The sequence below is a fragment of the Ciconia boyciana genome, chromosome 11 (genome assembly GCF_034638445.1).
Source record: "Ciconia boyciana chromosome 11, ASM3463844v1, whole genome shotgun sequence".
NCBI lineage: Eukaryota > Metazoa > Chordata > Aves > Ciconiiformes > Ciconiidae > Ciconia > Ciconia boyciana.
In genome coordinates this window covers 14,179,279-14,197,894 of record NC_132944.1, presented here as the reverse complement: position 1 = coordinate 14,197,894, position 18,616 = coordinate 14,179,279, and the positions used below count along the sequence as shown (strand labels likewise).

General features: G+C 43.5%; 1 protein-coding gene across 1 annotated transcript in view; it reads left to right on the top strand.

Moving 5' to 3' along the window:
- LOC140658249 (uncharacterized) overlaps positions 1 to 12,056 on the top strand; it is a 32,523-nt gene extending 20,467 nt beyond the window's left edge. The window contains exons 9-11 of the mRNA XM_072876419.1: positions 513 to 585; positions 5,182 to 5,299; positions 11,522 to 12,056. Of these exons, the coding sequence (XP_072732520.1) occupies positions 513 to 585; positions 5,182 to 5,299; positions 11,522 to 11,717 (387 nt within the window). The 3' untranslated portion in view covers positions 11,718 to 12,056. The remainder of the gene's footprint in view (positions 1 to 512; positions 586 to 5,181; positions 5,300 to 11,521) is intronic.
- The last annotated feature ends 6,560 nt before the right edge of the window (positions 12,057 to 18,616 follow it).

The following is an 18,616-nucleotide window of genomic DNA, read 5'->3' as shown; positions in this document are numbered from 1 at the left end:
GAAACGCCGTACTGGTTTGCTTTGCAAATGGGTAATAATTTTCTAAGTGTTTACCAGATTTAATAACACTTTATTACTAATTATCACCATAAAATTGGTCCTAGTTTTGGTGGAGTTAAGGAGAGATTTGCTTTATATCAATTACAGATTTTGGTCAATATTTTCAAAAGCAGCCGGTCCTTACTGGCTGCCCAAGCCCAGGCGTTTAAGAATGGCCAGGTTTTCTGGAGGGTGGTTATTTGACACTTCCTGAAAACCAGAAAGCTTTGGGGGGCCGTTCCCAACATTAGTGATTATTTTGAAAAATATTGCCAACAGTGAAGAGGGGCTGAAATGGCAATGGGATCTTTCCTGCATCAGCCATTTTTATACCAAGTTTTTATATCAAGTGCTTAAAAAAAAATGTGCTAGCACATAAACTCTTCTGAAAAGTGAAGACTAATTTATTATCATGTCATTATTAGCACAATCACAAAAAGGGTCACTGGTCTTTCCTTTAATTTCTGTCACAGGCTGCAGGCCGCATTATGCTGAATCAAGGATATGGGAAGATAATTAACACAGCATCTATGGCAAGTTTAATAGGTGAGTGATGAGAGCTAACAGTTGTGCTTCAGAATCCATATTTTAATTACTACCGATGCTATTTGAATCAATTAAACCTGTATTGGGAAGGAGTAAATCACTGACATTTTGTATTAGAGGAAATGTACTACAAAATTTTTATTGATATCATTTTTCAACATTTATCTGTCCTCTATGTTTTAGAGCACTTATTACTTTTTATAGAAGAGGTGGAGTCACCTTCTCTGACTCCGATGCACTGACGGCATAGGAGAGGTGCTGGTGCACTCCCCAGTAATTTCAGGAAAACGCGTTTGAGTGCGGGAAGCTGTGCCCCTGTGATGTTTACAAGCCACCCGAAAGCTTTTGTGCCGGTCTTCGCCCCGGTACCCGTGGGTTTTATTTCATTATCGTTGCCAACAGGTGTCTCCACCAACGCTGCTGAATCAGCAGTGTTGTCAAAAGCGCCAATAAACCATTGTAACATATGGAATGAAATCCCTACTGCTGAGCTAATCTGGAAGGCAGTTACATGCTGGTGAACTGAGGCCCATGTAACAAAACTTGATCAATTACACAAATTAAGCATAGCCCTTTAGGAATTTATTTTATTGGTCTGGACATCTGTTGCAGTATTGTCCAAATCCAAAAATCAAATGGTGCCTTGGGTTGCCAAGTTAGGCAAGAAAATCTAGTAGCTATAAAAGTACAACTGAAAACCCCTGTATTAATATCATGTCCATCTGCTGAATGTTACATAAATATGCAGTCTTTTTATTTTCCTTGGGAATAACATTTATTTTTACTGTGCCCAGTTTGACATTCTGTGACATTCTGCTCAGTTTATTGCACAGTAACTTTAAATGTTTCTTCAAAAATGAATTCATAATGTTGTTGTTAATCTTTTTTTCAAGTGTCTTTACCAGCTGTTTTACTTATGCTTAAACACAGGCACCATCCCTCCGCCCCAGCTTTGTAGAGTTACAAAATCTCCCAAAGAAAAATGGTTTTGAAAAGAATGTAAAGCTTTAAATTTAATAGCCCCAGACTTTTTTGCTCTGCTCTGCACAGTGGGGCTCTGGTCTAGGCTTGGGCTGTCACTGTCCACATCATCATTGCAAAGCAAAATTTACTGGGAAGTATTCCACCCTAGAGAAAGTTATGAAGCTCTGGAAATTGGCACCAGCTGGGGGTCTACTGGTTTGGCACACGGCTCCTGGCCTTGCTCTTGTAGCCCAGAAGTGCTCTCCACTGCTTAAGGAGAGACATTTCCCAGCTTCTCCATCAGGCCCTGACACAGTTCTGCTGAGCCAGGAGGTAATGCCATTCCACCACGGCATCCATCCCAGCCCCAACTTGGTGCTGCACCTCCTTGGCTGGCATGCCAAGTCCACTGAGACCCACATGGGGATCACGTTTGAGGGCAGTATCGGTCCTGGAGCAGGAACGAACACTGGAAAGCAACTCTGAGAGCAGCCTGGAAGGGTCATTGCAAGATGCCTTTAAATGTCATTGAAAGTTAATGCATGCTAAGCCAGAAGTTAAGAGATGAAGAGATGTGTTTACCTTCTGAACCTGTTTGAATCTTGGCATTGAAAAAATCTAGTAGTTATAAAACTACGACTGAAAACCACGATGTTCATATCATGTCCATCTGCTGAATGTTAAATAAATATGTTGGTTGGTTGGTTATTTAAGTATGTTGGCCAACTGGCATAGTATGAAATGTTTCTAGAAATAGTTAGGGGATATTTTTTTTGTTGTTGTTGTAGGTTGAGTCCTTCCTCAGAGATACAGGAAAATGAGGAGACACTTAGCAGGATAGGGAGGTTTTTGTTTGTGATTTTTCCAGATACACTGCTCAGAATCAGTTTTAATTAATTGAAGATAAGCTGCATACATTTTGCATATGTGCATTTTGATTCTGGTATTTCAACTGGAATTATTCCAGACGTATGGTTCAGCAGCGGAGACGAGGCTGCTGTGGCTCTGCGATTTGCACAGGTGTAACTCAGATCTGTAATTTTTACAGTGAATATCTTTAGTGGTAAGTGGTCTGGTCTTCTCTATCTGTGTGCACCTCTCATTAACATTACGTGGCTGCTTCAAGGTCAGGCTAGAAGCCTGATGCACTGAACAAGGTGGCAAAAACATAGTGTCAGGTTTTTAAAATGTAATGCAGCTGATATTGGCAACATTTTTATCTGCTTTCCTCCCATCTTCTCCGTCTGAAACAGGAGTGAGTGTCCTCACTTCCCAGAAGCCTTACAAATTCAGATTTTTTTGGTGACACTGCTGGAAGCATAGCTTTATTTGCAAGCTCTAGCCCCATTTTGTATGAGTTTGGAGGGTTGCAGGTTTGCTCTTCTGTCTATAAGAGACCACTTTAGGTAAGGGAAGAGGAGGCGGTGCGGGGTGCTCAGCTGCAGAAAGCCCACCCAGCGCCAGGGCTTCACAGTGCTCGTTGGCTTCTTGAGCTCTTCCCATTGAGAGGGGCCAAGTGTCTCAGGTGGGGGAAATTTCATCTTCTGAGTTACCTTCCTTAGATATTCTTATGAAGACAAAAGCATTTACATGGAAGGACTCTTGAAAACCCTGTCTGAGCACCCACCTCAAATCAGAAAGCTGATTCTGATAGCTCGCAGCAACTTGCTGTTCTCACCCATGCACTAGAGGTGCAGAGCCGGTGCCAAAACTCTTACCCTCTTAGCAAACGCCAAATGATTTATCACAAACAGACATGTTTGGAAAGTTTAGCAAAGAACTGCTTTTGGGAGGTTAGAAGGTTAACTACCGAAGTTGTATGTAACTTGGAGCTGATGCATGGCAATTAATCAAGAAATTACATTCCACATCTTTTTGAGAGCCCACACGGCGCGCTGCACCTGGGGGGCAACAGGCACACGCAGAGGGCAAGGTGGTTCTGCTGGTCGAAATGCAAATCACTTCATATTGAACAAAAAATGAGCACAGAATAAATGCTGGCAGAGGGGGACTGCGGTGTGCAATGCTCTTTGTAAAGCAAAGGCCTCTGAATTCTGAGCAAACCTTCAGCACATGCAGAAAAAATAGAAACACTAGTTGTTGCTCCCATCATGTGTGTGCTTTAAATCTATTCACAAACATCAAGGCAAAGGTCCTTATTCACATGCTCAGTAATTTGCAGCAGGGCTTTTGGCTCTTTCAGAGTTCGGGTAACTCAATTCGTTACCATCTTCTTTTCGCCTTTTAAATTGACATACTCAAAACCAATAGTTTTAGTCAATAAAAGCAATAGTGGATGTGTTGGGATACCATGGATGGTAGTGATCTAGAACTGATGCACCAGCTTAATTTAATAAATTAAGATCAATTTAATGCCATCTACCAGTGCCGCTTATGTGCTTTTATCAAAATGCTGTGGGGTTTGCCTGCTGTACCTTACACGAACGCAGCAATTCACCTGCTTCTAGGGTTCAGCGTTACCTAAGCCCGCAGACTACAATTGCTTGCCTTTGTGACTACTGATATTTAGCCCTGATTTTCCCCACTCTCCCTCCATGAAAGAGCCAGCATCTCAGTGATGCTCAGTACCGATACGGTGCTAATCACGGATCAGTGCTTTGCACTGGATTTGTTTAATGAAGTCATGATGGCAGCCAGAAAAGTCCAAGGAGAGACTCTTTGTGGGTGTAAATCCCAACAGCTGGACTGACTTGGTTTGACACCCGTGGGTTTAAAGCACTTTACACCCACTGGGGATTTGTCCTTAAGTAGCTTTCCTGGGAATACTGGAAGCATGAGAGCTGGCGGAGAGGCAGAGCCACCCGAGCACACAGCACTAACAAGCTTGAACATTGTAATTAGCAAGCCGATCATTTTCCCTCTCTGACTGACATGTGACATCTTTGAAACATTTTCAAAAGCTTCAGATTTTGAAAGTGGTGGGTGTTCTCAATTTTTGGGACGCACCTGTGCTCACATCCACACAAACACTGATTAGATAATATGATGTGTTTGCTTCAGACTGTGGATAATTCAAAAATTAAGGAGAATAATTTGTTCCAAGAAGCTATATATAATATATTATGTTATATAAAATCTATTATGCACTTATGTTATATTATATCATATTACATTATATCATATTGTACCATATCATATGATAACATATCATATCATATTATATCATTATATCACATCATTATGCTATAGTATATTTTATTAGTATTACAGTGTACAAGTATTTTGTATGTAAACACACATATGTGTATAATATATGAATGTGCATGTGTGTATATGATTATTTATCTTTCTTGGGAGTAGTCAAATATTGCATATGTATGTTTAATACATTGGTTTTGGCTTTGCCCAAATATGGAACCTTTTAAATTTCTTTATTTCTTTTTTTTTCCCTCCATTTTTTTCCAGTAGCTCAGCTGCTGAGGCAAAAATATCTGATGGCAAAATACAGATTTAGAGTTTTGTGTTGTGGGTGGCTGAATTCTTGTTGCTCCCTACCTAGTATCAGGGAAAATGGCAAATAGTTCACCACAATGCGGGGAATTGTCCATGTAATGCCTAAGCTATCTTAATTTGTGGAGGATAAATAATTTTCTATTTTTGAATCCCTTCAAGTCCCGCACCCGCAGAAGCAGTTGGCGTACAATGCCTCGAAAGCCGGGGTCGTAAAATTAACACAGACATTAGGAACCGAGTGGATTGACAGAGGAGTAAAAGTCAACTGCATTTCCCCGTAAGTAAAATGTAGTCTCATTTTGAAAGTACAAAGAGAATGAAATGTTCTAAAAAGCTCAAATGAACAGTATCTCGGCAAATAAAGTTTCTAATTAGCAGGTGGATTGCATCCCTTTTTATGTTGTCTTTTCCTTAACAAAGGTTTAAATACTTAGAACCAAGCCTGCTCTGTTGCTGTGTATACTCAGGGATTTAAGAAGAGGTTTTAGCATTTGATAATAGGTTTTCCAATAACGTGAAGGGTAGTTTTTAGCATTTCTCTTCCAGATGAAATATTTCCTTAGTCTGTCCAAGCCTTCTGCGGTTAAAGAAAAGGCTTTTGACACTTAATAGACAATACTTCTTTCCCCTTTTTACTTGAGACAAATATATAGGCACTTTAAAAGCCGCATTGTACTGCTGTAATTGAGATACTGTTCAGCTCTGACAATCACAGGAGGCCAGGTGTAATTTTGTAAATATATATATATATATTTATTACATTTTCCTTATTTTTAGAGGCTTAAAGCTGTATGTTTTATTTTACGGTATTTATTCACAAAGAAAAGTTTTCTTGCCACATACACTTTTTCTCTCCCTGTTTCTCACACACATGCCCAACACAGTCGTTTTATTAAACAATTAACAGTGCATGATAGTGCTAAGCAGAAACCCAAGTAGATAGCATTAATTGGAAGCGGTCAAATTCTGTAACTATTGAAGTCAACCGGAGTAAATAAAAAGGGCAGGAATTTAACCCAGGAGTTAAATTTTAATAATGAAGATATAATGTACATCAAATTAGGAAAAACAAATTACATATTTCAATCCACAAAGTGGAGCAAAAAAAACCCCATGGAGCTCAATGGCAAGTGCCTCTGTTTTTACTGTCAGTCTGCTCTCCACTTCCTTGTGCTAACTGTCTTCCTTATGATTATTTATTACTAATTATACCAGTGACTCCAGCCGTCGCTCTATATGATCCACAGATTCTTTAAACAGCATCTTACTTCGTAATGGGATTTTCCCCCATGCCAATGCTAGCAGCACTGCAATAGTGTTCCCACAACTACTGCTAGTGAATTTACACCGGCTTTCAGGAGCCAGGGGAGATGAAGAGGATTAGGGAAGCTCAGTAGGACCTGGCAGGAGCTGTGCCTGAAAACACATGGGTAATCTTTACCAACAGAGGTAGGATAGCAGTGCCACGTTCACAGCAATCATGGAGAAGGAGGCTCTTAGATGAGGAATTACCCATTTTTAGAGGGTTTACATAAATTTTAAAAATATCCACTGAATGATCAAAACTTATTGTTTCATATAAGTTGGAAGCATACGCTCATATTTGAAGAAATTATGTTTCTGGAGGCAGTTGTCAGAGTGTGGAGAAAAAATAGTCATGCGTCTCTTTTCTACTCTTCAAGCCAAAACGGGGTTGCATTTTGATCGTCCCTACCTGTCTTAAACTCTAGCTCTGAGTTCAAAATCAACAGGAGGGGGGGGTTCTTTGTGGAGGAATAGCCAGAAAGGGCGCACAGAGGACAAATGTTTTGCTGTCTTTAAGGTCCCCCGTTCTGGACAGAACAGTTCCCCCTAATGCAGCTGGTGACCCGCTGCACTGACCCCCTGGACTGAACCGCTGTGGGAGCCAGGCAGAGTTTTCCTCCTGGCAGTTCAAAGCTTTGGCTGAGCCCCTCGTGCCGGGGCCACCCGGGGACCTCTGGGTAGCGTCCAGAGGAAGGACCCTACAGTGGTTTGTGTAGCTCAGATCCCTCCTCACCAGAAGCAAAAGCCACATATGCTTGAGAGTGAATAAATATTTGCGTTTACCCTTCTGCCTATATGAGATGTGAACGTGCATTTCAGTGCAGATTTGGACGCATCCCTAGAACTATGGACCCCACCGGTCTTGTTGTTGTGTCTCTTGATGTGACTTGCTGAAGCACAGGGGCATCTTCAACCCACTTGAACTTAGTACCCAACACCAGGCAGCAGCCTCAATGCAGAAGCGCATCTGTTGATGCTGTCAGAGTACTTTGCAGGGTTGAAAAATGTCCCAAATGCGCAAGTCTTTCTAAGCGTGGATGTCCAACCTAGCACGTAGCCATTTTATAACAGGAGGGGATTCTGAGGAGTGCGAGGAGCACAGAGATAGATGTAGGGCATGATGGTACCCAAGATAATCTCTGGATAAGTAAAATATTTAAGTGTGTCCTTAAGTCCTTTGCCCTTCCCACTCACAGTTGCATTAATGCTTTAAGGCACTCTCACACACGAGCTCCAAACACTCCGGTCTGGCCTTAAACATTATTTCACCATGCAAACCTTTTGGCCTTTTTTCTCTCTTCCTATCTGGTCACTTTTTATCAACTTAATTTCTTAATGAGTGCATAAAACTTATGCAGAGCAATGCATAAAAGTTATCAATGCATAAAATGTTATGGCAGAGTCCTTAGAATAATTTATTGCATTTATAAAATTGAAGATTCAGGCCTCTCTTGCTGGCCAGGCAAGCCTTATGCCCATGGGGAGAAGGTGGCCGAGACTCTCTGGATGCTTTGGCTGACTTTGCCTGTTGCTCCATGCAGCAGCAAGCGTCTCCATGTATTGTGGAAACTGTGCTCAGGCCTTATCCCACCATCTAGTGCAATTGTCTCGTAGCCTGCTGCACAGCTGATGCCGTGCAAAATTAAGAAGTTGCTGGAGTCTTCCCAAAAGGCATGCGAGAGTCAGGCTGCAGAGACCTGGGTGTGAACAGGGGCCTTTAGAGAGCACTGACTGGCGGCTGATGCCTGGCTGCCCACGGTGTGTTTTAGTCCGTTTCCTGGTCCCCGCACACGTGTGTTGGGTGTGATGGAGGAGGGGACTTTTGAGGGTCTCTGGTTTTTGGCACGTGCAGCATTGGAATGCTTCACTTTTGCAGGCATTGCACTGAATCAGGTCCATTTTTTTTGGTTAATTTGGCTCCCTGCTTGATTTGCAAGGTATAAAAAGCTATAATGTGATGACCTTTGGGAAGGGCAGCTGGAAGTTGATCTTCATCTCAACCCACAGCCGCAGCCAGGCCAGCTTGTCGGGGACCCCGTGAAACTCAGCAGTCCCAGGGTATGAACCACATTCCCCACTGCTGGGCTGCAGGGATTTGGGTTTGGGCTGTGATGGGCAAAGAGGCTTCATCCCCTGCCTGCCTGCCTTGCTCCCCTGGGACGGTACGGAGGCAGCCGTACGGTGCTGTACCAGGCTTTCAGCCCGGTGGGTACGAGGAGCCAGAAAGCAGGTAGGGTGGGATCACCACAGGTTTTTTGGGTGTACCCCATCATGAGGGAAGGAGAGGCAGAGCTTGCAGGAGAAGGAGCACCCCAGCATCACCTGAAGGCGTCCCAATTAAGCAGCATTACTACCCCCATTAAGCAGCAGTTGTTGCTGGTAAGTATCTTTGGACTTAAATCTAATTCCTTGGGAGATGTCCCAATTAAGTGGATCTCTTGATTAAACACTTCCTGATTAAGTGGAGTGTACTTAACTCATTCAAATTAATAACTCATCTGAAAGAAATCAAGTTACACACAGATGGAATCTTTTTTTGCTCTCATTTGGGGATTGAGCGCACGTAACAATTCCAGTTAAGTATCTGGTAAGTGATATTTTTCTAATGTGTCTCTCGAAGTGGAAATGTTTTAGGCAATTGTTTTTTGGGTGTTTTTTTTTTTTCCTCCTCCTAATGTCTCAAATTGTCCCATGTATCAATAATGAAATATTGATGCTCATGTCTAACCTTAAGGAACCAGCAGTTTGATATTACATTGACATGCAACAGAAAGTACTGATAGGCTCAGCACTGCATACGAGATGAGGTAGGGAATTAATGCATTGGCAGTTGTCTTTGCTGGAACTGGTTAGAAGCCAACTAAAATCTGCCTAAAAGGGTTCGACAACATTAAATTGCCCAACTTGGCACCAAAGCTTTCCCAGAAGATGTGTAGTATCAATGACATGCCTAATATTTATAGTGCCATCAGTATGTGTGTTTGCAACTTTTAAGTTTTGTGCTATATTTTTTTCTCATTTCTATAACAAAAATTTGTAATGAAGTTTTGTTACACATCTAAATTTTTGCTACTTGAAGTGAACCTAAAGAAAGGTCCGGTGAGAGGCACAGCGCTGTGATTTACAGGTTGCAGTGATCAGACCAAAGATCATTTTTCTGAACAGATTGAAAAATGTCCTCTTTTTAGCAAAATCTGTTGTGCTGGAGGACTATGTGTTGTATTCCCTAATCTGCATTCTCTTGGGGTTAAAACATACAAGTAAATTAAAAAAAATTAAAGAATCATATGGATCTTATTCTGGTCTCTGATAGTGTAAAGCCAGAATGATTACGCTGATGGTTTTGTAAGCACGGTGAGAGGCACGTAAGGGAAAAGAGTCCAACATATTTCACGTCTGCTGCTCAAAGCACGTTTCTCTCTGAAGAAAACCAGTTCTCAAGGAGTTTGGGAGAGCAAGGGGGGAGATCGAGGGGCTGCGCTTGGGGGAAATAAGTAAACCGTCTGCAGTCCTATACTGGAATGTGTTTGATTTTATTACGTTGCCAGAGCTTAAGCAAGCTGCATTGCTCAGTGTTTCTGAACTGCTCTGGTGTTTATTGACAATTACAATAAAAAATAAAGCCGATATTTAAATCCTGCCCGATTAGTGAAAACAGAAATGTTTTGGGGAAAGTCTGAATTAGTTCCACTTCCTAACAGAGTAAATAGCAGATTTCAGCCTTCTTTTAAAACAAAAGGTAAATCTCATACCCAGAATCCAGTGTGTCTCAAAAAATTATTTCCTTGGAAGTATAAATTGGGATGCCAATGAAGTTTCAGAACAAAACGGGTATTTTTATACTTTGTTCATTTCATATTTATCACTAGCTTGTTTGCTAATTTTCATTTGCAAGAGGCAATTCTTCCAGCTAACTGGCTGCCTCAATGGGCCACTGATTTCTTTGAAGTGACAGTCTGTAAATATGCATAAAAAAGAGATGCAATTAGCGTGTGTGTGGTTCAGTGCAGCCTGATTTCATTGGCAAGTTTACCCACAGTGTTGATAAGCTACATTATCTAGAAAATTGGCCGCTGAAAAACAGCACCTCTGATTGCCAGCAAAGGTTCCAGATAACAGGGTGCTGAAGAGAAATATAATTGAGGTTGAATATGTTAACCAAGGTGTCACATGCTCCTTAGAAGCGCTAATTTATCAGCATGTTGGAATTTTTATTAACATTTGGAATGCATTTCTACCACACTAATGAAGTGGAATTGGCAGTTCAGGTTTTAGTTATTGTAATTTCTGAGAAGTTAAATGTAATTTCTCGTTAGACACAGTTATGTAAATATATTTGTTCAGGGGCTGAAAAAATTATACATTTCGCAAAATACAAATATGTTGTTAAGGAGGAGTATGACAAATCAGTCGCAGTTAAAGTCATAAAAGCCAGCCAAATGTTCGCCCTGCATTGTGCTTTCTGGAGCATCACTCATTTTTAGGGCACCTGAAGAAAATGAACTTAGCAGAGTTTTAATAAATGGTGTAGTCACTCATTAATGTAAAAGAGGCAAGACAGGTAAATGCGGTGTGATTTGTCGGGGTATTGGTTTAAGGGGAATCACACTGGGCGTGCTGTGCTTATCTTTGCCTCTCCTTTTTTGTGTGGAAAGGGTCTGGTGCCCGGAAGGGTGCTGGCTTTTGTTCCCCCCTTTTTTGACATCTGGGAAGTTGGGCTGTTTTCAGTTTCTGGGCTGTACACAAACACGCTGTGTGACATTATGCTGCAAAGCGATGAGAAGAGAAATTGGTAGAAGGATGACAGTTCCCAAGAGCTGCGACAGACCTGGTTCAAGGCACTTTCGGTTCCAATGCCATGCTTGTTTTCTATTAAAAAAACCTAAACTGGTGATTACAACGAGTAACCTAAAAGTAAGGGGGTACTGCTATTAGCTAAGAAGTTAGTATGTGTGTACTCACTTTAAAGAAAACCTCTAAGCCTGCCCGTCGGCAGCAAAAGGCAATAGGAAAGAAGCACTACCGAAGTTTGCATCGTGACTTTCAGCAGAGGCAGAGCAGGTCTGACTTGCCCATCTCCTTCGTGCTGTTCCACAGTTTTCCTTCCGAATTAACATCTCGAAAACCTCTAAGTGCTGCCTTTCCTTCCGGGGAATACCTGGTCCTAAACTCCTGGTGCGTGTGCTTGTTGCAGGGGCATCGTCGACACGCCACTCATCCGCTCCAAGGACCTGCAGCCGCTGGTGCGGCGCTGGCTGGCGGACATCCCCGCCGGGAGGCTGGCTCGGGTGACGGATCTGCAGGCTGCCGTCGTCTATTTGGCCTCCGAAGCCTCAGACTACATGACGGGCCATAATCTGGTCATTGAGGGCGGCCAGAGCCTGTGGTGAGGGGCGTCCTCCAGCCTCCCGTCTCAGGGCCATAGTTCACTTTGGAAAGTGCGTATTAGAATTTAGCTTAGTCCCAGTTTTTGCCTGTGCGGCTAAGTGGCCAGCTAATATGAAATGATTGTTTTCTTCTTTCAAGTGTTGCTTTGGAGACTCATATAATGGGGGGAAAAAAAAAGGAAAAAAAAAGTAATCCTTCATTTTCAACATTTTCATGTTTTTCACTATGCATTCAGACTTCTGTTAAATTAGTATTTAATGATATAAAGGCACATTTACTGCAGTGAGATTTGGCTATTATTTAGTTTAACAGGGGGCATTTTTAAAGCAATCAATATTAGCTGGTCTGTGTAGTATATTGTTCTTAGGCGATTTTTTGTATTCAAGTTGTTCCAGTGACATCTGTGAGTGGTGAAAAACAGTTGGATGTAGTGTTAAAAAAAATAAATTAGTTCATTGCATTTGAACCTGAATGTTGCCATTTTATATTTACTGGTGTTCTTAGTTTTTGACAGTGTTTTTATACAAACACCCACATAAATGCCCCTGAAAGAAAAGTACTGCACTTAATAGAGAATCATGGTTGGTAATTATAATGGCTCTAATCCAAAGCCCATTGAGGTAAGTGGGAACTGCTCATATACTTTAAGTTAAATGCATGTATAAGTGTTGATACAACTGGGTCTTTGTTTTCCTTGATAGTCAGATGTAAGCAAAGGTCGTCTTCCAAAAATTTTTTTCCCCCTGTAAAATTCTGAAGACAGTTTTCAGGTGTAAATCAGGGCCAGCTCAAATGATATGAATACAGTTCTGTTGGCTGAAGAGCTCATTTCGGCAATAACACTGGGTTCATGGCTTATAGGCAGTAAAATGTGACACAATAACACCACCGTTTTGATAACGCTCTGAATTTATACAGACTTCCATCCTGAGGGCCTTTAAGCATAACCTAAGGAGAATTTACGGGAAGGAATTCACTTGCAAATCCTCATGTCATTTGTTTTGCATTTGGCAGTTCTTTGTTACCATAACATAAATAATTGTGGATGAATGTCATTACTTTGATTAAGTGCTGCAAGTCCATACATTGGCTAGCTATTATTGTGGTGAATTGCTATAATGGCTTCAGACTTGACATTCACCACCACATTGTAAGGTATGCATCTCGCTGACGTACTATCATCGTTATCGTGGATAAAGTGCAAGAAGTTACTTGTCTTCATTAAATTTTCTATTAGACCATTGATAATTAATACATATCTCATGTTTCATCTCGAGTCATTTTTCTGGGGAGTGTTGCTGTTAAGCGACTCATGGCTAGAGCTTTTTGGCTTGAAATCCCTGCCTTGTGTGCATGATCTAATTTATTGACAATGCTCTGCAAACTCACAGGCTTAAGGACAGCTCAATTTTGGATAAATCTTCAAGAAAAACAATTAAGGATTTAAACGTTTTATTATTTTTCTGGGCTCACAAAACCTTTTCTCTCTTAGCTCCCACACTTGCATCATTTTGTGTCATGCTCTGGAGGGCTCGGTGGAGTTTTCACATCCCTCTGGCTGGCTTTTCACCCAGAGGTTAATGTGCAAACATTGGTGAACTCATCAGGAGCTCTTCCAAGGGATCCTAGAGGGGCTTGTATACTATTGCTTGGACTGCTGGTGAACAGTTTGTTGCAGCTCCTACCTAAAGTGTAAAATAACAAACTTTAGCTAATTTGAAACATGAAGTGCAGTTGGCACTGGAACTGTAACCAATGTTCTGGCTTTCTCAGTAGAAAGACAAAGGGCTGAGCAGGCTGCTGAGGCTGAACTCCCTCTCCCTGTCTGGAGATGGTTGCTGGTTAGCACCAAAAGGCGCTGGCAGGGCGTTGCAGGAAGCTGAAGTCCATTGCTCTGCTGCCGGGTGTTTTGGGGAAGATTTTCAGGCAGCAAGGGTCATGCTGTGACTTTTGCAAGCTTCAAATTAACTTTAAAAACAAAACCCAGACAGAAAAAAAACCCCAGACTTAAAAAAAAAAAATAAAATCAAACCGATCTCTTAACTAAGCAGCCTTTAGTGTTTGGACTAGAGCTTGTCTCTCTCTGATCTGTTTGTCCCCAGGCTCTGCCTTTGCAGGGCTGAGCGGGCAGAGCAGAGGGGAGTGAGTTTACCCGCGCAGGCTGATGCGGGGCTTGCACCCCGTTTGGCGACACTGCCGTGTGCCCACGCGGACCCCTGCGCTGCCCCTTGGTGGCCCCGAGAGGCTGGTGGAGGAGGCTGTTCTCATCGGCACTCGCCCCGGGATGCAGCAGGGACTCAGACTGAGCAGCCCCGGGGCACTCGGGGCCCGGGCCGTGGGCAAACGCCCTCGTGGCACTTATGGTTTGCGTGGTGTCCCCACTTCGGCCAAAGAAACGAACCCTGGAGGAGAGCAGACGTCAGGAAGGAAATGCCTCTCCCCACGCGTGTGCGAGCTGGCCTGTGTCCTCCTGAGGACAGACTTCACCTCTCTCCTCCACGCACCCGTGCCCAGGGCTTCAGCCGTGCCGGGGCTCCAGCACCGTGGCTCTTCATGGTCTCGCCTATAATTCCCTGGGGGAAAAGGCTGGTTTCCACCCAAAGGCAGGGCTGCCCGTGCAGTGATGCTTCTGTCTGATAGCACCAAACTTCGCATTCGGGCTGGGGTCTGCGCCTTGTTGTGCGGTGGCTGCTCCCCGGGCCCGGGGCTCCTCACCGGGTGCAGGATCGCACCCTGCCTTTGCAGAGGGGGAGGCTCGCCGCTACACTCGTGGGGTCTCTTCTGGCAACCCAGCCCTAGAGCAAGTGGAAGCCGCGATTTCCCCTTGTACGAGAAAAGCAGAAGCTCCAGGGGGATGCAAGAAAAGCCTTTCCCTGGTTTAGCGCTGCACGCTGGGGGCGGGGGGAAGGAAAGGTTTTGGCCAAAAGCGCCTTTCTGGGGGATGCGGGTGACGCTGCGAAATGGCAGCATCTGTACTTGGTGAGGCTGCAGAGGGCAGCTCAGCCCCGGGGCTGGGGGTGCGGTGCGGGGCTGGGGGTGCGGGGCGGTGCGGGGCTGGGGATGCGGAGCGGTGCGGGGCGGTGGGGGGCGGTGCGGGGCTGGGGTGCGGAGCGGTGCGGGGCTGGTGATGCGGTGCGGGGCTGGGGGTGCGGAGCGGTGCGGGGCGGTGCGGGGCGGTGCGGGGCTGGGGGTGCGGAGCGGGGCGGTGCGGGGCGGTGCGGGGCGGTGCGGGGCGGGCGGGCGCGGCGAGGCGCCGTTCCCGGCGGTACCTCTAGGAGGAAACCTCAACCTGCGCTGTGCCTGCGGGAGCCGGGCTCCCCGGCTCTGCCGTGCAACTTTTATATTGCAGCTAAGTTAGTACTTTTGATATTTCCAAGGTTTTTTTTTTTTTAAACATTTATGTAGAACACCACATAATTGCAGAAAAGATAATAGTCACATACCCTAGGGCTTGGTGTACACTTATGTTAAAAGTACAGCTTTCATTGGCAACTAAAGTAATAACCTTTCCATGTCAAATTGCTTTAAATTAAACTTAAAAAAAAAATGCTGGCTGATACCCACACTTAGTAATTGTCAAACATTAGCATAATGTGGAATACTAAAGCTGCCTAAATCTTGGGTTTAAAAATAATTATTTACTTAGGTAAATTCTCTATTCAAAAGCATAATATTAGATTTTTTTTAACACAGTCTCCTCGATGTATATGTTAAAATGCAGACTTAAGCTTGACATGGAAGTGTGACTGAATGTTATTGTGGCCTCTGAGAGGAAAAAGGGGGATTTTATACCTTTAGCTCATCCATCCATCATTGGTCGCCCTGAAAGAACTGTGTTAAGGTGACACCTCTGAAGGCATAGGTGCTGGGTGACATCTGGTGACCCAAGACCAGTGAGCTGGAATACCTGCTGATTGCACCCCGTGCCGCAGCCCTGAAGCACACACAATGTTTCTCATGCTGGAGGACATCTGGGAGACGGGTGTCTCAAGTATGTGGGTGTGCAAAGCCAAGGGCAGCGGGTCAGTAAAGTGTTTCATACAGGTGCATTTTACTTACCTGTTTCAGCACATAACTGGAGGAAATGTGGTACGGCCATTCAAATTTCTGGTGTAGAGCAGGAGAGGAAACTGTGCACCAGGAGATGTGGCTCTCGGGGCTCTCTGCTGCACACAGAGGAAACTGGACCTACCAGCTGCCGTGAGGACACAAGTCCTCATGGTTTTCTGCTTTTTGGGAGGCTCAGACTCTGACGTGCCCCGATGAGGACATCCATCCCCCTGCTAGGGCTTCCCTGTGGAGTCCACCCCAGCACTGTGAGTCCACCAGTTCTTCCTCAGAAACACGCCAATGTTTTGCTGGAAGTTCAGCAAAACCCATTTTGGAACATTTTCTTAAAGAAGTCAGCAGTTCCCTTAGGGCAAAAGGTTTTGTGGCAAATTCCTGCACCTTTGTCTAGCAAGGTGGAAAGGGATTGCCTTTCCCACTCCTTTAGGGAGCAAGAAGCTCTGGGAGGCTCTTGCTGCCTTTCCGGCCAGCCGACGGAGGAACAGAAGGGAGCAGTAGCACCTGGGAACAAGAGGTTTATGATCTTCAAGAGAGAGAATTAAACAGTTGTTGGGAGGGGAAATGCAAGGAACTGAGGACTGAAAATTGGATACCTTTCTCAGCCTTGCCTAATACCATATGTGTTTTACATTGTGGTTATAAATCTGATTATATATTAATTTCCATACTGTTTTAATTCTTTAAAACAGGGAAGGAAAATACATGCTCTTCCTTGGAGAACCCCAATGCAGTCTTACAGCATATGCCTTCTCACCAGAACAGGTTGAAATTCTTAAAAACTCTCAAATCACAGTAAATGTTTGCTGCTAGATTTTCACCTACCCGGTGTCTTTTCTCCATTCAGTACCTCTTTCCTCTTTCTCTAGAGCTCTCCCTTCCCCACTTGTCCTATCTGACCTCTTTCCCCTGCTCTGCTGCCAGTGCCGCTGCTGTCGCCCCATTGCACCAAGGCAAACAGAGAAGAGTGGAGAGGGACCAAGCAGAGTACATTGACAGTACACACGAGTTACCCAGAAATACCTCTCAGTACCAAGGCCTGGATTTAGCTTTCATTTACTTGCACCCCAAATGACTCCTTCGCAATCCATGAAGCTTCTGGTACCAGGACTTTATCAGTGGCAGCAAACGCAGGAAGATGCTTGTTCTTCGGTGAGTACAAGTAACTCCCACCTCAATCCCTTCCCATTTGAGTACGTGAATATGTTATCGAATCCAGGGCTGGCCTGAAAATATATCCAGGCATAAGGGAAGGCTGTAGATCCCATTCCCACTTTTGCTGAAGTCCTTTCCCAAACTGGGGCTCGATGAGGACTAATTCAGTCCTTGCTTGGGCGTGGGGACAATATGCCCTCCCCTGGAAGATGTCCTTCGGGACACAAGCCCACACTGCAGCTGCAAGCGCTATCTGCCATGCTCTATTTGCTCCCCTTTCACCAGCATAGCGTGCTGTGTACAGACGCAGTTTGTGTCTTTAGGAAGCCTCATTAATTCACAAGATACATATTTTTTTGCTTGACAGTTTGTAACAGCTTCTTAAATGTGTAAACTAGCATTTTCAGATTTGTATTAAAATACTGACAAATAGATTTGTGGTTCAATAGGCTACTTCCTATGTCCGGACAGACTACTGACACTACCTTACATGTACAGTTGTTGCATAAATGATATGTTAACGCATGAGAGAAGCCATTCATTTGAAACTGTTCAGAATGATTAAGGGCTTTAATTACAGCCCTGATTAAAACAAGGCTTTTGGTAAATAGCAAAATGGCAAATACTATGCTATTCCATTACAAACCTCTCTTGATGACAGTGTGGTTTGTCTCTGTTGCTTCTCTTATTGTCTTATCACTCATCCAATTCTGATGTTCAAATCCCACCTCAGAAATGGTAACAGGCTTTACTTCAGTGCTTACCTGTGAATAAGGTGTTGAAAGTGTTGATTTACTTTTGATATGCTGCACTGTGCCTATGCTGTAATAGACGAATTAGTTGTGGGACTATGTTCAGTACCATATGTTACTTTTTCCAGCTCTCAGGTAGATGTACTCATCATCTTGCATGAAACCATGTTAATGCTCTTCAGCAGGATTTCTCAGGGCAGTGCAATCGTCTGGGAGATCAGTTTTCTCCCCTTTTGCAGGGGACTGTTGCCTCTGGTGGCAGAAATGTGGTTATATTTAGAGCCTCCAAAGCAGCACCACGCAGAACACAAGCTTCAATGAAGTTCAGCATCTTTCTGTCCAAGCATTTCATGTGCTCCTTAATCTTCTACACATTACTTTTTCTTTATTTCTAATTTTAAACAGATCTTTCACTGCAGAAGTGTTGGGAAGTCTCTTCTGAGTGATAGAAATGGCTTGAGTGGGTCACAAATGCTAGGAAGTCGTCCTCCCTCCTTCTCTCCTCCGGTACTTTCTGGAGTTAGTCTAGTGGTCCTGAATGAAGAAGCAAATCTTCTCTCTTCTGAAGCTCCTCATAAATGTGCTTGCAGTTAATATGAGTCCTTTTATATTCTCTCCCTTCAAATTCTTTGGATTAAAACAAATACCGTCTGGTTCTTTTAGCTCTTTTGATTATATATTCAGAACTATTGTGTATCCTGGAAAATGAGTTCTTTTCAGTTTTCACTTTTCTTGACAACAAGCTGAAAAATTTCCCCAAATGAAAATTTTCTGCAAAAGTCTTGGTTTGTTCCAAGACCCATTTTTCAAATAAGTAACGTTTTGATGAAAAAATGCCAACCTGTTCTACTTAACAACTGTTCGTAGAACTGACGAGAGAAAAACAAGGAATTGGAGAAAAAAATTACCGAGTCTTTTATGTAGAGTTA